Source organism: Amblyraja radiata, chromosome 15 (assembly GCF_010909765.2).
Source record: "Amblyraja radiata isolate CabotCenter1 chromosome 15, sAmbRad1.1.pri, whole genome shotgun sequence".
Taxonomy (NCBI): domain Eukaryota; kingdom Metazoa; phylum Chordata; class Chondrichthyes; order Rajiformes; family Rajidae; genus Amblyraja; species Amblyraja radiata.
The window spans coordinates 40681686-40701220 of record NC_045970.1 but is presented as its reverse complement, the minus strand read 5'-3'; the positions used below and the strand labels follow the sequence as shown (position 1 = coordinate 40701220).

At 48.4% G+C, this 19535-nt stretch overlaps 2 protein-coding genes and 1 long non-coding RNA gene across 6 annotated transcripts in view; 2 read left to right on the top strand and 1 right to left on the bottom strand.

Annotated features, from left to right (window-relative positions):
* Positions 1–3053, bottom strand: part of cfap43 (cilia and flagella associated protein 43) — an 87438-nt gene extending 84385 nt beyond the window's left edge. For 3 of the 4 annotated variants that reach the window (XM_033034191.1, XM_033034192.1, XM_033034193.1), the window contains exon 1: positions 2585–2843. In XM_033034191.1, coding sequence (XP_032890082.1) covers positions 2585–2613 — 29 coding nt within the window. In that variant the 5' untranslated portion in view covers positions 2614–2843. Of the gene's footprint in view, positions 1–2584 lie in introns of all 4 variants that reach the window. The other variant, XM_033034190.1, reaches the window with a different exon arrangement.
* Positions 2649–17954, top strand: gsto1 (glutathione S-transferase omega 1). Its single transcript, XM_033034468.1, has 7 exons — positions 2649–2700; positions 8025–8074; positions 10587–10702; positions 12025–12271; positions 14567–14668; positions 15452–15558; positions 17098–17954. Exons 1-7 carry the CDS (start codon positions 2649–2651, stop codon positions 17240–17242), a joined length of 819 nt encoding a protein of 272 aa, XP_032890359.1. The 3' UTR covers positions 17243–17954.
* Positions 17955–18612: 658 nt separating this feature from the next.
* On the top strand, positions 18613–19359 carry LOC116981289. The gene is made up of 2 exons (XR_004414203.1): positions 18613–18851; positions 18891–19359. It is a non-coding gene; the product is annotated as an uncharacterized LOC116981289 (long non-coding RNA).
* Positions 19360–19535: the final 176 nt, after the last annotated feature.

The window sequence follows — 19535 nt, the reverse complement described above, 5'->3', positions numbered from 1 at the left end:
CTTCCTGCCCCAGAGGGTAGTCGAGGCCAGTTCATTGGCTATATTTAAGAGGGAGTTAGATGTGGCCCTTGTGGCTAAGGGGATCAGAGGGTATGGAGAGAAGGCAGGTACGGGATACTGAGTTGGATGATCAGCCATGATCATATTGAATGGCGGTGCAGGCTCGAAGGGCCGAATGGCCTACTCCTGCACCTAATTTCTATGTTTCTATGTTTCTATGAAACTGCTGGGAGAAATCAGCAGGTATCTGACTCACAACAGCTGCTCCCTCTTGACCTTTAAACTGCACCTTTATTATATAAACAAAAAGCACTGTACCTTTAGCTCACTGTACCTTTACTAAAGCACTGTACCTTTAGCTCACTGTACCTTTACTAAAGCACTGTATCTTTAGCTCACTGTACCTTTACTAAAGCACTGTACCTTTAGCTCACTGTACCTTTACTAAAGCACATAGAAACATAGAAACATAGAAATTAGGTGCAGGAGTAGACCATTCGGCCCTTCGAGCCTGCACCGCCATTCAATATGATCATGGCTGATCATCCAACTCAGTATCCCGTACCTGCGTTCTCTCCATACCCTCTGATCCCCTTAGCCACAAGGGCCACATCTAACTCCCTCTTAAATATAGCCAATGAACTGGCCTCGACCACCCTCTGTGGCAGAGAGTTCCAGAGATTCACCACTCTCTGTGTGAAAAAAAGTTCTTCTCATCTCGGTTTTAAAGGATTTCCCCCTTATCCTTAAGCTGTGACCCCTTGTCCTGGACTTCCCCAACATCGGGAGCAATCTTCCTGCATCTAGCCTATCCAACCCCTTAAGAATTTTATAAGTTTCTATAAGATCCCCTCTCAATCTCCTAAATTCTAGAGAGTATAAACCAAGTCTATCCAGTCTTTCTTCATAAGACAGTCCTGACATCCCAGGAATCAGTCTGGTGAACCTTCTCTGCACTCCCTCTATGGCAATAATGTCCTTCCTCAGATTTGGAGACCAAAACTGTACGCAATACTCCAGGTGTGGTCTCACCAAGACCCTGTACAACTGCAGTAGAACCTCCCTGCTCCTATACTCAAATCCTTTTGCTATGAAAGCTAACATACCATTCGCTTTCTTCACTGCCTGCTGCACCTGCATGCCTACTTTCAATGACTGGTGTACCATGACACCCAAGTCTCGCTGCATCTCCCCTTTTCCGAGTCGGCCACCATTTAGATAATAGTCTGCTTTCCTGTTTTTGCCACCAAAATGGATAACCTCACATTTATCCACATTATACTGCATCTGCCAAACATTTGCCCACTCACCCAGCCTATCCAAGTCACCTTGCAGTCTCCTAGCATCCTCCTCACAGCTAACACTGCCCCCCAGCTTAGTGTCAACCACAAACCTGGAGATATTGCCTTCAATTCCCTCATCCAGATCATTAATATATATTGTAAATAGCTGGGGTCCCAGCACTGAGCCTTGCAGTACCCCACTAGTCACTGCCCGCCATTGTGAAAAGGACCCGTTTACTCCCACTCTTTGCTTCCTGTTTGCCAGCCAGTTCTCTATCCACTGTACCCTTAGCTCACTGTACCTTTACTAAAGCACTGTACCTTTAACCAGAAAGCAGAAATGCTAACCTGAGGTTGCACCCAATTAGCTGCTTCCTCTAAGGTACACACAATTGCTGGGGAAACTCAGCGGGTGCAGCAGCATCTATGGAGCGAAGGAATTGCCCAGCAATTGTGTGTACCTTCGATATTCCAGCATCTGCAGTTCCCTTTTGAACACATAGCTGCTTCCTCTAGTCTGCTTCCACCAATCAGCGGCTTCAACCAGAACCCCCCCTATGGAGTGTGGAATGTTACAGATTTCTGTAAAAGCCCTGACCCTCCTCCACTCGCTCCAACGATCCCGGGCCTCTGTAAAAGCAAGCCCCGCGCTCGATTTATATACTCACAGCCCTGACCCTCCTCCACTCGCTCCAACGATCCCGGGCCTCTTGATTCTTGACTCTTGACCGTTTTACACAATTGAATTTTACACAATTGTGAAAGTGAAGGAGATCAATTAAAAAGAAGTTTGAAGGACAGAATGATTGATTTCTGGATATGGAAGGAATCACGGGTTAAGGGGATTGATGGGGGAAGATCATTCATGCTCTAGTTGAATGGTGAATGAGGCTAGAGGAGCAGAATGGCCTGAACCTGCTCTTATTTCTAACATTTCTAAATGCTGAACTCATGCTGATCTCCACATTATATCAATAAATGTGAAGGGAGTCACTAGCAACATGAAAAACAACATTTTACACAAATGGTTATGGTCTGGAATGGACAATTGAGAATCAATTGGTGGTGAATTGATTAGAATCTGAAAGGAGATAATTTGGAGGTCTAGACATTGCATCTAGCTGGATCGCTCTTGTATGGTGCCAGTACAGTATCAATGGGCCGAACATCCTTCTTGATGGGTCAGGCTGCCCAGTCCACAGCTACAGCCACACACCTCCTTCCCCAGCCATTTTCTAGAAGTTCTTCCTCAACAGCGAAGGCCGTAAACAAAATGTTCATGGTTCTGTGGAGGGTCTCACCTGAGTGTAAGGGTATCTTTGTTCTGCATTGCCAGCTCTCTCACCAGCCGAGGATATTCCCAAGATGGCTGGGTCGACAGGTGAGTGCGAGGGCGAGTGTGATGGACAGGGCAAGGGTGAGTGTGAGGGACAGGTAGACGATCGCAGCTGTCTCAGCCCCAGTCACACTTTCTCACTCACACTCCCCCCCCCATTCTCAGTCCACAGTTTACCCACCCTCCTCCGACACTCACTCCTTCTCTTCTCAGTCTCTCTCCTCACTCAGTTCACTCCCTCCTCTCTGCACCTCCCCTCGTTCACTAGCTCTCCCACCCTGCCCCTCACTCTCCCTCCCTCCCCTCCACTTTCCTGAGTCCCCACACCACCCCTCACTTCCTCCTCTGCCCTCACTCCCTCCCCTTCCCTTCTCCTCCTCTGCCCACACTCCGTTTTCTTCTCTCTACACTCTGTCCCCTTCACGCTTAAACCTCTCTCCCTCTGCTCTCTCACCTCCCCCCCCCGCAACTCACTCTGTCCCTCCCCTCTCTCTCAATCCTTCACCCTCTCCTCTCACTCACTCTTTTCTCACTACCTCCTTCTCTTTCACAACCTGTCACTCCCCCTCCTCTCGGTCTCTCACTCACTCACTCTCCTCTCACTCCCTCTCCCTCTCTCCCTCTCACTCCCTCCCTCTCTCACTCCCTCTCTCTCACTCCCTCTCTCACTCCCTCCCTCTCTCCTCACACCCTCTCACCTCTATCTCCCTCTATCTCCCTCCTCTCCCTCACCCTCTCCCTCTATCTCACTCCCTCTCACTCCCTCTCTCTCTCCCTCTCTCTCACTCCCTCTCTCACTCACTCCCTCCGCCTTACTCCCAGGCTTGAAACCAAGCCGTTGCCAAGCGACAGCATCCTTTCGTGCGATTGGCTGTTTCTGCCAGGACCCCGATTTACTATTCGATCTCATTAACCGAAGAAATACGGTGCCATGGCAACGCGTCCAGGGGTGCGGACGGGAAAGGGCGAGAGATGACATGTGGTGGGAGGGATAGAGAGAGGGGGGGAGGGAGGGAAAGTCGGATGAATGGAGAGAGGGAGGAATAGAAAGATAGAGAGAGGGATATAAAGAGAGGGGATGTAGAGTGAGAGGGATGGGATAGAGAGGGGGGGGGGGGGAGTAATGAGAAAGGGGGAGGGAAGAGGGATAGAGAGAGATGGTGAAACATAGAGAGAGGATGGATGGATAGATAGAGGTCTGGATAGAGAGAGGAGGTGGATAGAGGGATAGTGAGAGGGGGGGATAGAGGGAGGGGCGAGATAGAGAGGGAGGGATAAGTAGAGGGAGAGAGAGAGGGATAGAGAGAGGATAGAGATGGGGGGTAGTGAGAGGAAGGGAGGGAGAACACAGACACCCATGTATGGAGAAGCGAGGCGACAAACAGACTGGACGATATGGAGAAAAAATGAGAACTTTGTAAGTAAAGAGCTAAAATTAGTTATGGGTTTTATTATATACTAGACCAAGTGCAGACCCGTTGGGTCTGTTCCCCCAACGTGCGGTTGTGTGTGGGGGGGGGGGGGAGGCGGCATGCAGCGTCACACACACTAACTATCCCCCCCCCCCTCACGCTAATTACCCCCCTTGATATTATATTAATATTATTAATTTGCTCCTTTTACCCCATAACCACCCTATCTACTGACGCATAGCCCCCAACTTGCAGTCACATCTAGAGATGGGGGGGGGGGGGAGGGGGAGGGGGGGGGTAGAGAGTGAGGGCAGAGACAGAAGGGGCAGATACACAGAGAGAGGGGCAAGAGGGAGAGGGGGTGGCGAGGAGGAGAAGAGGGAGGGTGGGTGAGAGGGGAAATGTGGGGGTGGAGGGCAGGAGAGAGAGAGGGGGGTGAGGGGAGAGGGGAGGGGGAGAGGGAGAGGTGAGGGGAGGGGGAGAGGTGGGGAGCAGGGAGGGTGGAGGGAAGGGGGTAGGGGTGTGTGGAGGGGAGGGGGGTTTGGGGGAGGGACGGTGATGGAGGGGAGGAGTGGGAGAAAGAGAGGGAGGAGAGGAGGGAGGAGAGGAGGGGGGAGAGGAGAGGGGGGAGAGGAGAGGGGGGAGAGGAGAAGGGGGGGAGAGGAGAAGGGGGGGGAGAGGAGAAGGGGGGGGGAGTGGAGAAGGGGGGGAGGGAGAGGAGAAGGGCGGAGGGGAGAGGAGAAGGGGAGAGGGGAGAGGAGAAGGGGGTGAGGAGGAGAAGGGGGGGGGGGAGAGGAGAAGGGGGGGGGGGGGGGAAGAGGAGAAGGGGGTGGGGGGAGAGGGGGGGGGGGGATAGAGTGCCTTTTTATTTCAACCGAAACTCCCCAAACAACCATTTGCAGGCAGTGCTTTTTTTACTTTAACCATATTTTCATTTTCAAACCACATTAAGGGTACTTACTCACAGTTGTGTGGAAATGTGTTCAGTGTTATTCACATCTCAGAGAAACGTGACCCTCTGCCTTCCTCCAGCTTGCAGACTAATGAGGCACACCACTTCCTGGTTTTATAGTCCATCCCCCCTGCCGCCAGCAGGGGCAGCAGAGAGAATGGGGAATTTTGTAAAATCATTAATATCTCTGTCATTTTTCATCGACTGGAAAAATGCTCGGCACACATGTGGCAGAGGGGGGCTCTGAGCGAGGTGGCCAAAAATGACGGCCGTAGGTGGCGGCGTTCTCTCGGAAATCGCAGCACAGATGGCCAAAACCGGTCAAGAACAGACTTTTTAGTAATATAGATGTTATATATGAACATGATTCATTAACGACTTTTAAAATACATTTGAACAGATATATCGATAGAAAGGGTTTAGAGGGTGATGGGCTATATGCAAGCATATGGGACTAGCCCAGTATGATGACTTGGTCAGCATGGACGTGGTGGTCCGAATGACTTGTTTCTATGTACAGGATAAAGGGAATAATGTTTAGTGCAAGATAAAGTCCAGTAGTCCGATAGTTCAAAAGTCTTAAATGTGGTAGATGGGAGGCCAGAAGCACTCTCTAGTTGGTGAGAGGACGGATCTGTTGCCTGATAACAGCGAGGATGAAACCGTGTCGGAAGGAACTGCAGATGCTGGTTTACGCTGAAGATAGATAGAAAATGCTGGAGTAACTCAGCAGGTCAGGCATTATCTCCTGAAATAAGGAATAGGTGATTTGGGGTCCAGAGATGCTGCCTTACCCATTGTTACTCCAGCTTTTGTATCTATCTTGGGAAAAAACTGTCCCTGAATCTGAAAGTATGCATTTTCACACTTCTGTACCTCATGCTTGATAGGAGAGGGGAGAAGCGAGAGTGACTGGGGTGTCACTTGTCCTTGATTATAGAAACATAGAAAATAGGTTCAGGAGTAGGCCATTCGGTCCTTCGAGCCAGCTACATTCAATATGATCATGGCTGATCATCCAAAACCAGTTCCCCGTTCCGGCTTTTTCCCCATGTCCCTTGATTCCCTTCGCACTAAGACCTAATCAAACTCACTATTGAAAACAACCAGTGAATTGGCCTCCACTGCCTTCTGTGGCAGAGAATTCCACAGATTCGTAACTCTCTGGGAGAAATCCTCATCTCAGTCCAAAATGGCCTTAAACTGTGACCCCTGGTTCTTGACTCCCCCAATATCGGGAACATTTTTCCTGCATCTACCCTGTCCAATCGTCTAAGAATTTTATATGTTTCTATAAGATCCCTTCTCATCCTTCTAAATTCCAGCGAATACATGCTTAGTCGACCCATTGTTTTATCATATGTCAGTCCCGCCATCCCGGGAAATAACCTGAAGAACTCCCTCAAAAACTCCCTCAAACCTGCACTCCCTCAAAAGCAATAATATCCTTCCTCAAATTAAGAGACCAAAATTGCACACAATACTCCAGGTGCGGCCTCACCAGGGCCCTGTACAACTGCAGTCAGACCTCCGTGCTCCTAAACTCAAATCTTTTCGCAATGCAGGCAAACATATCATTAGCTTTCTTCACTGCCTGCTGTACCTGCAGGCTTACTTTCAATGGCTGATGTACAAGCACACCCAGGTCTCACTGCACCTCTCCTTCTCCTAATTCAATTCAGAGTATTCTCTCCAGAGATGCTGCCTGTCCCGCTGATTTACTCCAGAATTTTGTGTCTACCATTCAGATAATAATCTGCCTTCCTGTTCTTGCCACAAAAGTGGATAACCTCACATTTATCCACATTATACTGCAGCTGCCATGCTTCTGCCCACTCACCCAACCTATCCAAGTCACCCTGCTGCCTCATAGCATCCTCCTCGCAGCTCACACTGCCACCCAGCTTTGTCATCCTCAAACTTAGAGATGTTACATTTAATTCCCTCGCCTATAATCGTTAATATATATTGTAAACAACTGGGGGTCCCAGCAACGAGCCTTGCGGCATCCCACTAGTCTCTGCCTGCCATTTTGAAAAGGACACGCTAATTCTTATTCTTTGCTTCCTGTCTGCCAACCAGTTCTCTGTCTACGTCAATACCCTACCCCCAATATCATGTGCTCTAATTTTGCACACTAATTTCTTGTGTGGGACCTTGTCAAATGCTTTCTGAAAGTCCCAATACACCACATCCACTGGCTCTCCCTTATCCATTCCACGTTACATCCTCAAAAAATTCCAAAATTTAGTCAAGCTTGATTTCCCCTTCATAAATCCATGTCGACTTTGACCGATCCGTCACTGCTTTCCAAATGCGCTGCTATAACATCTTTAATAATCGACTCTAGCAACTTCCCCACTACTGATGTAAGGTAAACTGAATTACAATTCCCTGTTTTCTCTCTGCCTCCTTTCTTAAAAAGTGGGGTTACATTGGCTACACTCCAGTCCACAGGAACTGATCCAGAGTCGAGAGAACATTGGACAATGATCACCAATGCATCCACGATTTCTCGGGCCACCTCCTTGAGTACTCTGGGATGCAGACCATCAGGCCCTGGGGATTTATCTGCCTTCAGTCCCAACAGTTTACCTAACACCATTTTCTGACTAATGTGGATTCCCTTCAGTACCCCCCCCCCCCCACTAGATCCTCGGTCGCCTAGTTATTTCCGTGAGATTGTTTGTGTCTTCCTTAGTGAGGACTGAACCAAAGTACTCGTTTAACTGTTCTGCCATTTCTTTGTTTCTCCATTATAAATTCACCTGTCTCTGACTGTTAGGGACCTACATTCGTCTTCACTAATCTTTTCCTTTTTACATACGACAGTTTTTATATTCCCCGCAAGCTTTCTTTCATGCTCTTTCACCCATATCTTAATTAACTCCTTTGTACTCCTGGCTGAACCTGTTACTGCCTCAGCGGATGCGGAGCCGGGCCCTGCGCGAGGGGCGGAGCGGAGGCCGATGACACGAAACATTCTTCCCGTAGGATCGGCTCTGCTCTGCTCTCATCTGCTCCCGCCGCCTTCTCCCCAGACTCTCCAAACTTCTCTCCCGCAGCATGTCGACCAAAGCCCTGGCCAAAGGTGAGTGGCCCCGAGTCCTGATGCGTTCTCTTCTCTCTACCCCACTGCTGCCCCCTCTCCTTCTCCCTACCCCACTCCACTCTCCCTCTCCTCCCTCTCCTCCACTCCTCTCTCCCTCTCTGTAAGGGACCTACATTCGTCTGCACTAATCTTTCCCTTTTTACATACCTAAAGAAACGTTTACAGTCAGTTTGTATATTCCCCGCAAGCTTTTTTTCGTGCTAATTCCCCCCCTATCTTAATTAACCCATTTGTACTCCTCTGTTGAGTTTTAAATTTCTCCCAGTCCTCTGGTTTGCCGCTTCTTCTGGCCAATTTATATGCCTCTTCCCTGGATTTAACACTATCCTTGACTTCCCTCGTCAACCACGGTTGAGTCGCCTTCCCCGTTTTATTTTTTCGTCAGACAGGGATGATCAATTTCCCTTCGGTCTTTAAATCTTTGCCATTGCATCTCCATTGTCAACCCTTTAAGTATAATTTGCCCGTCTATGCTAGCCAATTCCCGTCTCATACCTTCAAAGTCTCCTTTATTCAAGTTCAGGACCCTTGTCTCTGTCACTCCCTATCCCAATGCAGAATTCCACCATATTATGGTCACTGTTGCCCAAGGGGCCTTGCACAACAAGATCTCTAACTAATCCTTCCTCATTACACAATGCCCAGTCTTGGGCGGCCTGCCCTCGAGTCGGTTCCTCTACATATTGGTTTAAAAACACATCCTGTAAACATTTCAGGAAATCCTCCTCCTACCAATATGTTGCTGGCCAGCTATGCCGAGGCAACATGAACTTGTCAATGCTGACCACAATGCTCTCGCTAGGTTTTGCCTACGCCTGGCCGCATTTCATTAAATATTGAAAATGGCACAAAGTGCTGGAGTAATTTAACAGCATCTCTGGAGAGAAGGAGTGGGTGACGTTTCGGGTCGAGGCCCTTCGTCAGTGTAAATTGAATACGGGGGGGTGGGGTGTCGAATGGGATAGTGGAGGATGGAGTTAAAGGGAAAGGGTTTCTTAAATGTGTGAGTGTAGAGACAGAGGGGTGTAAAATGAGGGTAGAAGCAGTAGGTAGCAAGGTGAAAAGTAAAAGTGGCAGGCAGACAAAACCAGGGCAAAAATCAAAAAGGGCAACTTTTCAACATAATTGTATAAGGGGTAAGAGTGTTGTAAAAACAAGCCTGAAGGCTTTGTGTCTCAATGCAAGGAGCATTCGTAATAAGGTGGATGAGTTGAATGTGCAGATAGCTATTAATGACTATGATATAGTTGGGATCACGGAGACATGGCTCCAGGGTGACCAAGGCTGGGAGCTGAACATCCAGGGATATTCAATATTCATGAGGGATGGAGAGAAAGGAAAAGGAGGTGGGGTAGCGTTGCTGATTAGAGAGGAGATTAACGCAATGGAAAGGAAGGACATTAGTTTGGAGGATGTGGAATCGGTATGGGTAGAGCTGCGAAACACTAAGGGGCAGAAAACACTGGTGGGTGTTGTGTACAGGCCACCTAACAGTAGTAGTGAAGTTGGAGATGGTATCAAACAGGAAATTAGAAATGCGTGCGACAAAGGCAAAACAGTTATAATGGGTGACTTCAATCTACATATAGATTGGGCGAATCAAATTGGCAGGGGTGCTGAGGAAGAGGATTTCTTGGAATGTATGCGGGATAGTTATCTAAATCAACATGTAGAGGAACCAACGAGAGAGCAGGCTATTTTAGACTGGGTATTGAGTAATGAGGAAGGGTTAGTTAGCAGTCTTGTTGTACGTGCCCCCTTGGGCAAGAGTGACCATAATATGGTTGAGTTCTTCATTAGGATGGAGAGTGACATTGTTAATTCAGAAACAATGGTTCTGAACTTAAAGAAAGGTAACTTTGAGGGTATGAGACGTGAATTGGCCAAGATTGACTGGCAATTAATTCTAAAATAGTTGACGGTGGATATGCAATGGAAGACATTTAAAGACTGCATGGATGAACTACAAAAATTGTTCATCCCAGTTTGGCAAAAGAATAAATCAGGGAAGGTAGTGCATCCGTGGATAACAAGGGAAATCAGGGATAGTATCAAAGCGAAGGATGATGCGTACAAATTAGCCAGAAAAAGCAGCATACCGGAGGACTGGGATCGTGCACGCACTCTGATTTCAACTATTCTGCACCTTCTAGGATCCTCATAGAATATAGAATGGTACAGCACAGCCTGAAGAAAGGTCCCAACCTGAAACGTCACCTACCCATGTTCTCCAGGGATGCAGCCTGGTCATCTGAGTTACTCCAGTATTCTGTATCTTTCCTTGGTAAATCAGTATCTGCAGTTCATTGTTTCTGCAGGAACAGGCCCTTCGGCCCACAATGTCTGTGCTGAACATGATGCAAAGTTAAACTAATCTCTTCTACCTGCACGGGGTCCATATCCTTCCATTCTCTGCATATCCATATCCAAGAGCCTCTTAAATACCACTGTCGTGTCTGCCTCCACCACCACCCCTTGCAACTCGTTCCAGGCACAGCAGGGAAGGGCTCAGCCCCTTGCAGCCCAAAGTAGTTTGAGGGCTGCTTTAGCTTCAGTCAAAGGAGATACACCTCACCTGATGCAGCTGTTAGTGGAGTGCTCCTCCGGGTAGGTCGAGTCGAATCAAGTCCATTGTCAGATGTACACGAGTGTGGTGGGAAACTGGTACAATGAGTGTCTTGCTTCAAAGGTTTCAAAGGTCTTTACTTGTCGCGTGTACTAATTAAGGTACAGTGATTAGCGAATTCCCAATGCAGCCATTTAATAAAAGCAACTACATAAAACTACACACAACTACATAAAAGTTAACATAAACATCCACCACACGGAATGCCCACATTTATCGCTGTGATGGAAGGCAATAAAGTCTAATTTTCTTCCCTCATTTTTCTCCCGCGGTCGGGGCAGTCGAACTATCCATCTCGGCGATCAAAGCTCCCACAGCCAGCAGTCGAAGCCCCCATGTCGGGGCGATCAAAAATCCCGCGTTGGGGCGATCGAAGCTCCCACGTCGGGGCGGTGGAAGCTCCTGCGGCTTGGAGTTCCTGAAGCCGGTCTCCGTGATGTTAAAGTCTACAGGCTCCCGCGGTGGAGCTCTCGAAGTCGGTCTCCAGCAAAGGCTGCCAACTCCTTGATGTTAGGCCGGAGTGCGGATGGAGATACGATACAGAAAAAAAATCGTATCTCCGTCGAGGTAAAAGATTAGAAAAAGTCTCCCCAACCCCCTCCTCCACTCCCCACATAAAACAAGCTAAAGAACACCAAAAACATACATTTAACACATACTAAAAAAATAACAAAGAAGAAAGGGGCAGACAGACTGTTGGCAAGGCAGCCATTGCTGGCACCACCCAACAGCATCACAGGTACATAGACTTGTTCCTGAACTTGTAGATATGCGTTTTCAAACTTCTGTATCCCTTATTTAATGGGAGAGGGGAGAAGAGGGAATGACTGGGGTGCGACTGATCCTTGATTACACTGTTGGCCTTGCCGAGGCTGCGTGAAGAGTAGATGGAGTCAATGGAAGGGAGGCTGGTTTGAGTAATGGCCTGGAAACTTGAAGCTTTCGACTTTGTCTACTTCAGCATCATCAATGTAGACTGGGATGTGTGTACCGCTTCACTTCTTGATGTCAATCACAATCTCCTTTGTCTTGCTGACATTGAGGGAGTGCAAGAAGTGGTCCGTAGTGTGCCATTGCTGAGATAGGATTAGGGTTGTACGAGTCGGTTCATGAACCTGATGGTTGTAGGATAGTAGCAGTTCCTGAACCTGGTGGTGTGGGACTTCAGTCTTCCGTATCCCCTGACTGACAGTAGCAGTGAGAAGAAGGCGCGGCTCAGATCGCGGGATCCGTGATGGTAGATGCCGTCTTCTTGAGGTGGCATCTGGTGTAGATACTTTGTGCACCATTTAATTGTGAGCAGTTTCTCAGTTCCTTTGTCTTCCAGGTACGAAACCATCAACATCAATCTGCTGGACAAGCCCGACTGGTTCTTTGAAAAGAACCCCCTGGGCCTGGTGCCAGTGTTGGAGACCTCCAGCAACCAGCTGATTTACGAGTCTCCCATCACCTGTGAGTTTTTGGATGAGAGTTATCCCAAGAGACGACTGCTCCACGCCGACCCTTACGAGAAGGCCAGGCAGAAGATGCTGTGGGAACATTTCAGCAAGGTACCGCACCAGGAGACATGTTTATAGGTGGCCGGTAGAGGATGGAATCAGAGGGAGGGGGAGGGGGGGGGGGGGGGGGGGCATGGGTATATGACGCCGAGTCAAGAATTAAAAGGAACAGCATGGAAACAGGCCCTTCAATCCACCAAGTCTAGGCCCACCAGCGATCACCCATTCACACCAGTTCTGTGTTATCCCACTTTCACATGCACTTTGTGAAGGAAACCCATGCGTTACGGGGAGAACCTACAAACTCCACACAGACAGCACCCATAGTGAGGATCGAACCTGGGTCCCTGGTGCTGTGCGGCAGCAACTCTATCGCTGCTTCACTGTGCCACCCATGTTTACCTTGTCATAGACATAGAACAAACAGTACAGCACAAGAAAGACCCTTCGGCCCACAATGTTCATGCCAAACATAATGCCAAGACCATCTCTTACCTACTAGCACATAACCCATAGCCCTCCATTCCCTGTAAATCAATCTGCCTATTCAAAAGCCTCTCAGATGGGTGCCTGGCAGAGCATTCCAGGCACCCATCGCCTCTGTGTAAAAAAAGTCGCCTGCACCTCTCCTTTAAAATTTGACCCTCTCTCCTTATAGCTGTGTCATGCATGCTGGCAAAAGGACAAATGTGATTATTAACAAGACAAATAGTGCCAAAATAACTCGACGGGCCAGCTTTCCAGGAGAACATAGACAGGTTATGTTTTGGGTGGGGATCCTTCCACAAAATTATTACTTACAGCTAATACAATAACACACAGAAAATACTTTGCAATCAAAAATACTAAACAATTATTAACATAAATACTATAAGTAACCATAATATTAACAGAAACTATAATATTGCAAAACTGAAGTTATAGTGCAACCAAAGACACAGTCCGTAAAATATCCCAGTTGCTGTCAGTGTTGTGCTGTGTTCACGGTGGCGCTGCGGCAGAGTTGCTGGAGACTACGGGTGCTGTCTGTACGGAGTTTGTGCGTTCCCCCCGTGACCTGCGTGGGTTTCCTCACACACTCTCTTCGGTTTATAGGGTGATTTCACGAAAGGTCACTGGAGCGTAAATCCCCACTCACGTGACCGAAAATTTTAACTGGGGGACAAGCGTCACTTCCGGTACATGTTAGTGAATGGGAAAACACGCACTTTCACACCCGTTAAAAACATCGAAAACGGCCAGGTTTTGAGCTGCAATTAAGTGAGCCAGTCGGAGTGACCGTGAGGAACAGCTACCTAAATTTACAGTCCAAAAAAAAGATAGAAACTAAGGTAAATACAAGAGCGAGCTGAAGGTGTAAATAAGGCGGAAGTGCTAGCGGACTTTTTTCTTGGAGATTTAAAGATCCAAAATATCGGGAATTATCGCGTTTGCTCGCTGCATTTAATCAAAAGTGGCATTATTGACTTTGTTATCTTTATTCATTTGTTATATGAAAAGTATTAAAAGTTAGAAACCCGTCAGTAAAATTGCAAAATCGCCCATGGTTCTCGGGTGGGTTTTAACATGCAAAATGAACACGCTTCTGAAGCTCCATTTACCATTTAAATAATCGTAAACTCTCAATGCGTTTGGAAATCAATTTTACTGAGATGCAAGTTTACGATTATTTAAATGGTAAATGGAGCTTCACTTAATTGCAGCTCAAAAACGGGCCGTTTTCGATGTTTTTAACGGGTGTGAAAGTGCGTGTTTTCCCATCCACTAACATGTACCGGAAGTGACGCTTGTCCCCCAGTTAAAAATTTCGGTCACGTGAGTGGGGATTTACGCTCCAGTGACCTTTCGTGAAATCACCCTATTCCCACACTCCAAAGTCGTGCAGGTTTGTAGGTTAATTGGCTTGGTAAATGTAAAAATTTACCCGGTGGTCCACGACATGGCCGAAGGGCCTGTTTCCGTGCTATATCTCTCAACTAAACTAAAGAGCCTGATGGTTGCTGGGAAGCAGCTATTCTTGAACCTGGAGGTCAGGGTTTGCAGGCTCTTGCATCTTCTTCCGGATGGCAGCAGCGAGATGAGAGCGCGGCCAGGGCGGTGTGGGCCACTGATAATGCTGGCTGCTCTTTTGAGGCAGTGTCTCCTGCAGAACCGTGCGATGGTGGGGAGTTCAGTACCTGTGATGGACCGGGCAGTGTCCACCACTCTTAATCCCCTTCGTTCCTGGGTGATCGAGTTACCGAACCAGGCCACGATGCAGCTGGTCAATGCGCTCCATACCGCACACCTGTAGAGGTTCGACAGAGTGCATTCATCCTAAACGCTGCTCTCCACCTCTGTCAACAGGTGATAGGTTGCATTTTCAAGATTACCATGGCCAGAAAAGCATCAGAAGACACGTCCAAACTGGAAGAGGAGTTCCAGTCAAAGCTCGGCTACTTTGAACAGGTGAATGAAGGGAGAGTCAGTGTACCCTGGGACCAGGATCCGGGGTTATATGTGTTGGGCTGCTGAAGGGCTGCGGAAATTCTAATGGGATGTCCTCGCCCCAGGGCAACGACACTACAGTACTGCCCCTCCCACAGTGCGGCGCTCCCTCAGTACTGCCCCTCCCACAGTGCGGCGCTCCCTCAGTACTGCCCCTCCCACAGTGCGGCGCTCCCTCAGTACTGCCCCTCCCACAGTGCGGCGCTCCCTCAGTACTGCCCCTCCCACAGTGCGGCGCTCCCTCAGTACTGCCCCTCCCACAGTGCGGCGCTCCCTCAGTACTGCCCCTCCCAAAGTGCGGCGCTCCCTCAGTACTGCCCCTCCCACAGTGCGGCGCTCCCTCAGTACCACGTCGGCTGCTCGTGCACGCACAGTCGCAGGGAGTGCGCGGCACGACACCGACAGTCGCGGTTCCCCCCGGAGCGCGCGCATCCTAAAGTATCAAAAGCCCGTGCACGCGCGGCCCCGTGCGCGCCTCCGCGCCGCGTTTATGACTGGCTCTACTTCCCGTGAACGCGCAATCCGGGGGAGGGCGTCTGTCCGTGACCGACCACCTGTGCACGCGCTGTCTCGGGTACGCGCGTGCCCGTGACCGACAGTCAGTACACGCGCGGTCCCGTAGCGCGATGATCGTGGGCGCGCCTCTCCGTGCACGTGCAGGCCGGTGGGGACGCGCCTGTCCGTGACCGGCAGTCGTGCACGCGCGATCTCGGGAGCACCGCACTGATCTCTATCTGGTTGCAGCATTTGGCCGGAGCGAAGACTCGGTTCTTTGGCGGTGACTCGGTGACCATGACCGACTACATGCTGTGGCCCTGGTTCGAACGGCTAGACGCCCTCTCAGTGACCAAGTGAGTAGTATCCCCAGGTCATGGACAATGTAAACGCGCACACAGCCCAGGAACTGCAACCCTGAGAAAAACACGATGCTGGAGGAACTCAGCAGGTCAAGCTGCATCTATGGAAGGAATGGACAGACGATTCTTCGAGTTGGAACCATTCTTCAAACCTGGTTGTCTGTCCATTTCCCTGCACAGATGTTACTCCAGCACTTTGTGATTTGACCCATTGTGTCTGAACTGATTAGGAAAGATGTTCCAAACTCATCCCACCCTCTGGAATGAAAAAAAAAAGTTATGTAAAAACTCAGTCTGAAGAAGGGTCCAGTCCAGAAACATCACCTATCCATGTTCTCCAGAGATCCTACCTGACCCACTGGGTTACTCTCAATACTCTGTATTCCTTTAATGTAAAATCTCACCTGCTTCATCAATGCGTTTCAGGAGTATTGACTGGTTTACCCTGTACCTGTCCTGCAAGTCTTGTGTCTATCTGGTCTGTATCTGCCTGTCCTGTATCTGCCTGGCCTGTATCTGCCTATCTGCTCTGCCTGCCCCATATCTGCTGTCTTGTTCTGTATTTGCCCTGCCTGCTCTGTACCTGGCCCAGCTGACATGGATGCTTAACGTTTAAGTGTGGTTGACTCACTTGCCCTCTGAAATGGCGCAACAAGTGGCTTCCTGCAGGTCAGCACGGGCCAGGGAATAAACCAGGCCAGTTCTTCACTCGCCAGCAATATTCACGAGAAATCCTAATTTAAGGTTTCGCCCCAAATGATACTTAATCCATCCCTCCCCACCCCCGCAGATGCCGCTCAACCCCCTGCATTCAACCAGCAGGTTGTCTATGGCTCCTACGTCAGTAACTAGTAACGGGTGGCCCATCGGCTGATGGAGTGGGGTTGTCTTCATGTAGTCACCATCTCTCACTGACAGTTTTATCCTGGCTGTTATCAGGCTACTGAACTGTCGTCTCACCAACTAGAGAGCACTCCTGACCTCCCATCTACCTAATTGGAGACCCTCAGGCTATCTTTAATCGGACTTTACCTTGCACTAAATGTTTTACCCTTTACCTTTTTGACTTCAGACTTTACTCTAGACTTTAGAGATACAGCGCAGAAACAGGCTCTTTGGTCCATTGAGTCCTTGCCAGCCACCCCGTACATGAGCACTATCCTACACACTAGGGACAATTTATAATTTCCATAGGCCAATTAACCAACAATCCTGTACGTCTTGAATGTGGGAAGAAAAAGGGGACTTGGAGAAAACTCGCATGATCACAGGGAGAACGTACAAACGCCGTACAGACAGCATCCGTAAACCGGATTGAACCCGGGTCTCTGGCGCTGTGAGACAGCAAACCTACCACTGTGCCATTGTGTATCCCGTACCTGTATACTGTAGACGGCTTGATTGCAACCATGTATTGTATGTTTGCTGATTGAACAAACAAAAAGTGCTTTTCACGGTACCTCTGTACACGTGACAATAATGAACTAAAATAATAAATTAACCTAAACTCTCTCTCTCTCTCCTGTCGGCCAGTTTCCTGGATCTCAGCCCTGCCCTCGGGACCTGGACCCACGCTATGCTGGAAGATGCTGCCGTCAAAGCTACGATCAATGACACCCAAGCCTACAAACGCTTCCTTGAGCTGTACATGCAGCGTAGGCCCGAGGCTTGTGACTGACCACGGGCTGTGGGACCATTCGGATTGCCCGTCTAGCTGGCTGGCCAGGTCCGTCCTTTCTGGGGTTATATTGATGGGAGTGATCAGGTGTAGGTTTAGGTTTATTATTGTCAGGTTTTAGTTTAAGTGAAACAGACCCTTTGGCCTGTCGAGTCCAAGCCAACCATCGATCACCCTGTTCACACTAGTTCTACGTTATCCCACTTTCTCATCCACTCCCAACACACTAGGGGCAATTTACAGAGGGCCAATAAACCTACAAACCCACACGTCTTTGAGATGTGGGAGGAAACCAGAGCGCCCATGTCACAGAGAGAACATGCAACCTCCACACAGATAGCACCTGAGGTCAGGATTGAACAAGAGTCTCTGGTGCTGTGTACGTGCTCACTGTGCCACCCATTGTTTTGTATGCTAAAACATAATAGTTCCACAAAAAAGGGGCAAATAAATAAGTTGAGGAAAGGAGCAAATAAATTTCAATTCATTTCATAGAAGATTACAGGAACTAGCCTTCGGTCAATGTGGTCCGTGATATTCTTCTATGCTCTCTCCCACCTCCCTGTAATAGGAACACTCGAACTGCACACAATACTCCAAAAGCAGTCTAACCAAATCTGTATCAAACTGCAACATGACTTCCTGATTCTTGTACTCAACTGAGAAAGGAACTGAGATTAAAGAGTTCCCTCTCCAATAGGCTGTTAAATTAGTAAATGTATTCTGAATGGTTTATTTTGGCTGCTTGTGTGCACTAGACATGTAGGCTATATATACCCAGCGGATCCATTGGTTAATGTAATCTAAACTCCTTCCTGTTGGAGTTTGAAAATAACCACATTCCTCTGTGCCGCTGAGCCGGGCCAAAGGAGGATGTTTGTTTACGCTGCTTTGTGTAACTACGCTTCCTTTCTCCACTCGATCAATATTTGAGGGCCATTTCCAAAAGTAGTCAGTGGCCGTTTCACTCAACACATATGCCCAGACTGCAGAGGCCTACGGGATCTCCCGGTCGCGAACCATTTCAAGGGTCTCGACATGAAACATCATCCATTCCTTCTCTCCAGAGATGCTGCCTGTCCCGCTGAGTTACTCCAGCATTTTGTGTCTACCCACACTGACCTTGCTCTCCTGGACCACCTCCATTGCCAGAGTGAGGCCAGACACAAATTGGAGTAACAGCACCTCATTTTGCATGGGTAGCTTGCAACCCAGCGGTGAAAACATTGAATTTTCTAATTTTAAGTAACTTCTACTAACACTCCTCTTACCCCGCCCTCCCATCCCTCCCCATCCCCCTTTTCTCCATCCTAGTTGATTCACTTCTTCTTCTTGCGTATGGCGTGCACAGCCTAAAGTTGGAGGACAACTTGTTCTATTTGATCTTATTTGATTGTGCATGCCAGGATTGCATTCGTTGAAACAGGGCGGACCACGTGAACGTTGCAACCTCCCACCCCTTGTTTCACTAGTTCCACAGTTCACCACATTGTATCCCTCTTGGTTGTGGTGTTCAACCTCTCCTCTTAATAGTGGAGTGAAAAAGTCATCACTCAGGGTCAGGTTAAGTGTTTGTACAATTAGCAAAGAAATAGTTGTCAAGGGAGAGGTTGGGCAGGGCAGGACTTTATTCCTTGGAGTGCAGAAGGTCGAGGGGTGATCTTATAGGGGTGTATAAAATAATGAGGGGAATAGATAGAATGAATGCAGTATTTTTCCCAAGGTAGGGTGAATCAAGAACTAAAGAGCATAGATTTACAGCGTGAGGGGAGAGATTTAATAGAAACCTAAGGGGCAACTTTTTCCACACAAAGGGTGAAGGGTTTATAGAATGAGCTGCCAGAGGAGGTAGTTGAGGAAGGTACAATAACAACATTTAAAAGACATTTGGACAGGTACATGGATAGGAAAGGTTTAGAGGGGTACGGGCCAAATGCAAGCAAATGGAACTAGCTTAGATGTGGTATCTTGGTCGGCATGGACAAGTTGGGCTGAAGGGGGTGTCTCCATGTCATGTGACTTTATAGTGCTACATATGTGGTCTCAGCAAAGTCATACGAAACAATTTTATTCTTTGTACTCAAATTTGCTTGCAATAAAACCCAACATTGAACTTGCTGGATTGCTTGCTTAACTTGTGTTCAAGGTCTTTTTGAACATAATCTTCCGATCTCTCCCCAGTTAAAATGTACTAATTTTTGCCTTTGGAAATTGTTACAATCGCCATTATTTGCTGGTCTCACAAATATAATTGTATAGCTCAGAAACAGGGCCTCTGGCCCAACTGTTCCAC

Excerpts from the sequence above, each read along its gene's own strand:
- gsto1 (XM_033034468.1), top strand. The coding sequence starts at position 2,649 with ATGGCTGGGTCGACAGGTGAGTGCGAGGGCGAGTGTGATGGACAGGGC. Across the intron at positions 12,272-14,566 it reads TGTGGGAACATTTCAGCAAG|GTGATAGGTTGCATTTTCAA; the intron begins GTACCGCACCAG and ends CTCTGTCAACAG. Across the intron at positions 14,669-15,451 it reads AGCTCGGCTACTTTGAACAG|CATTTGGCCGGAGCGAAGAC; the intron begins GTGAATGAAGGG and ends ATCTGGTTGCAG.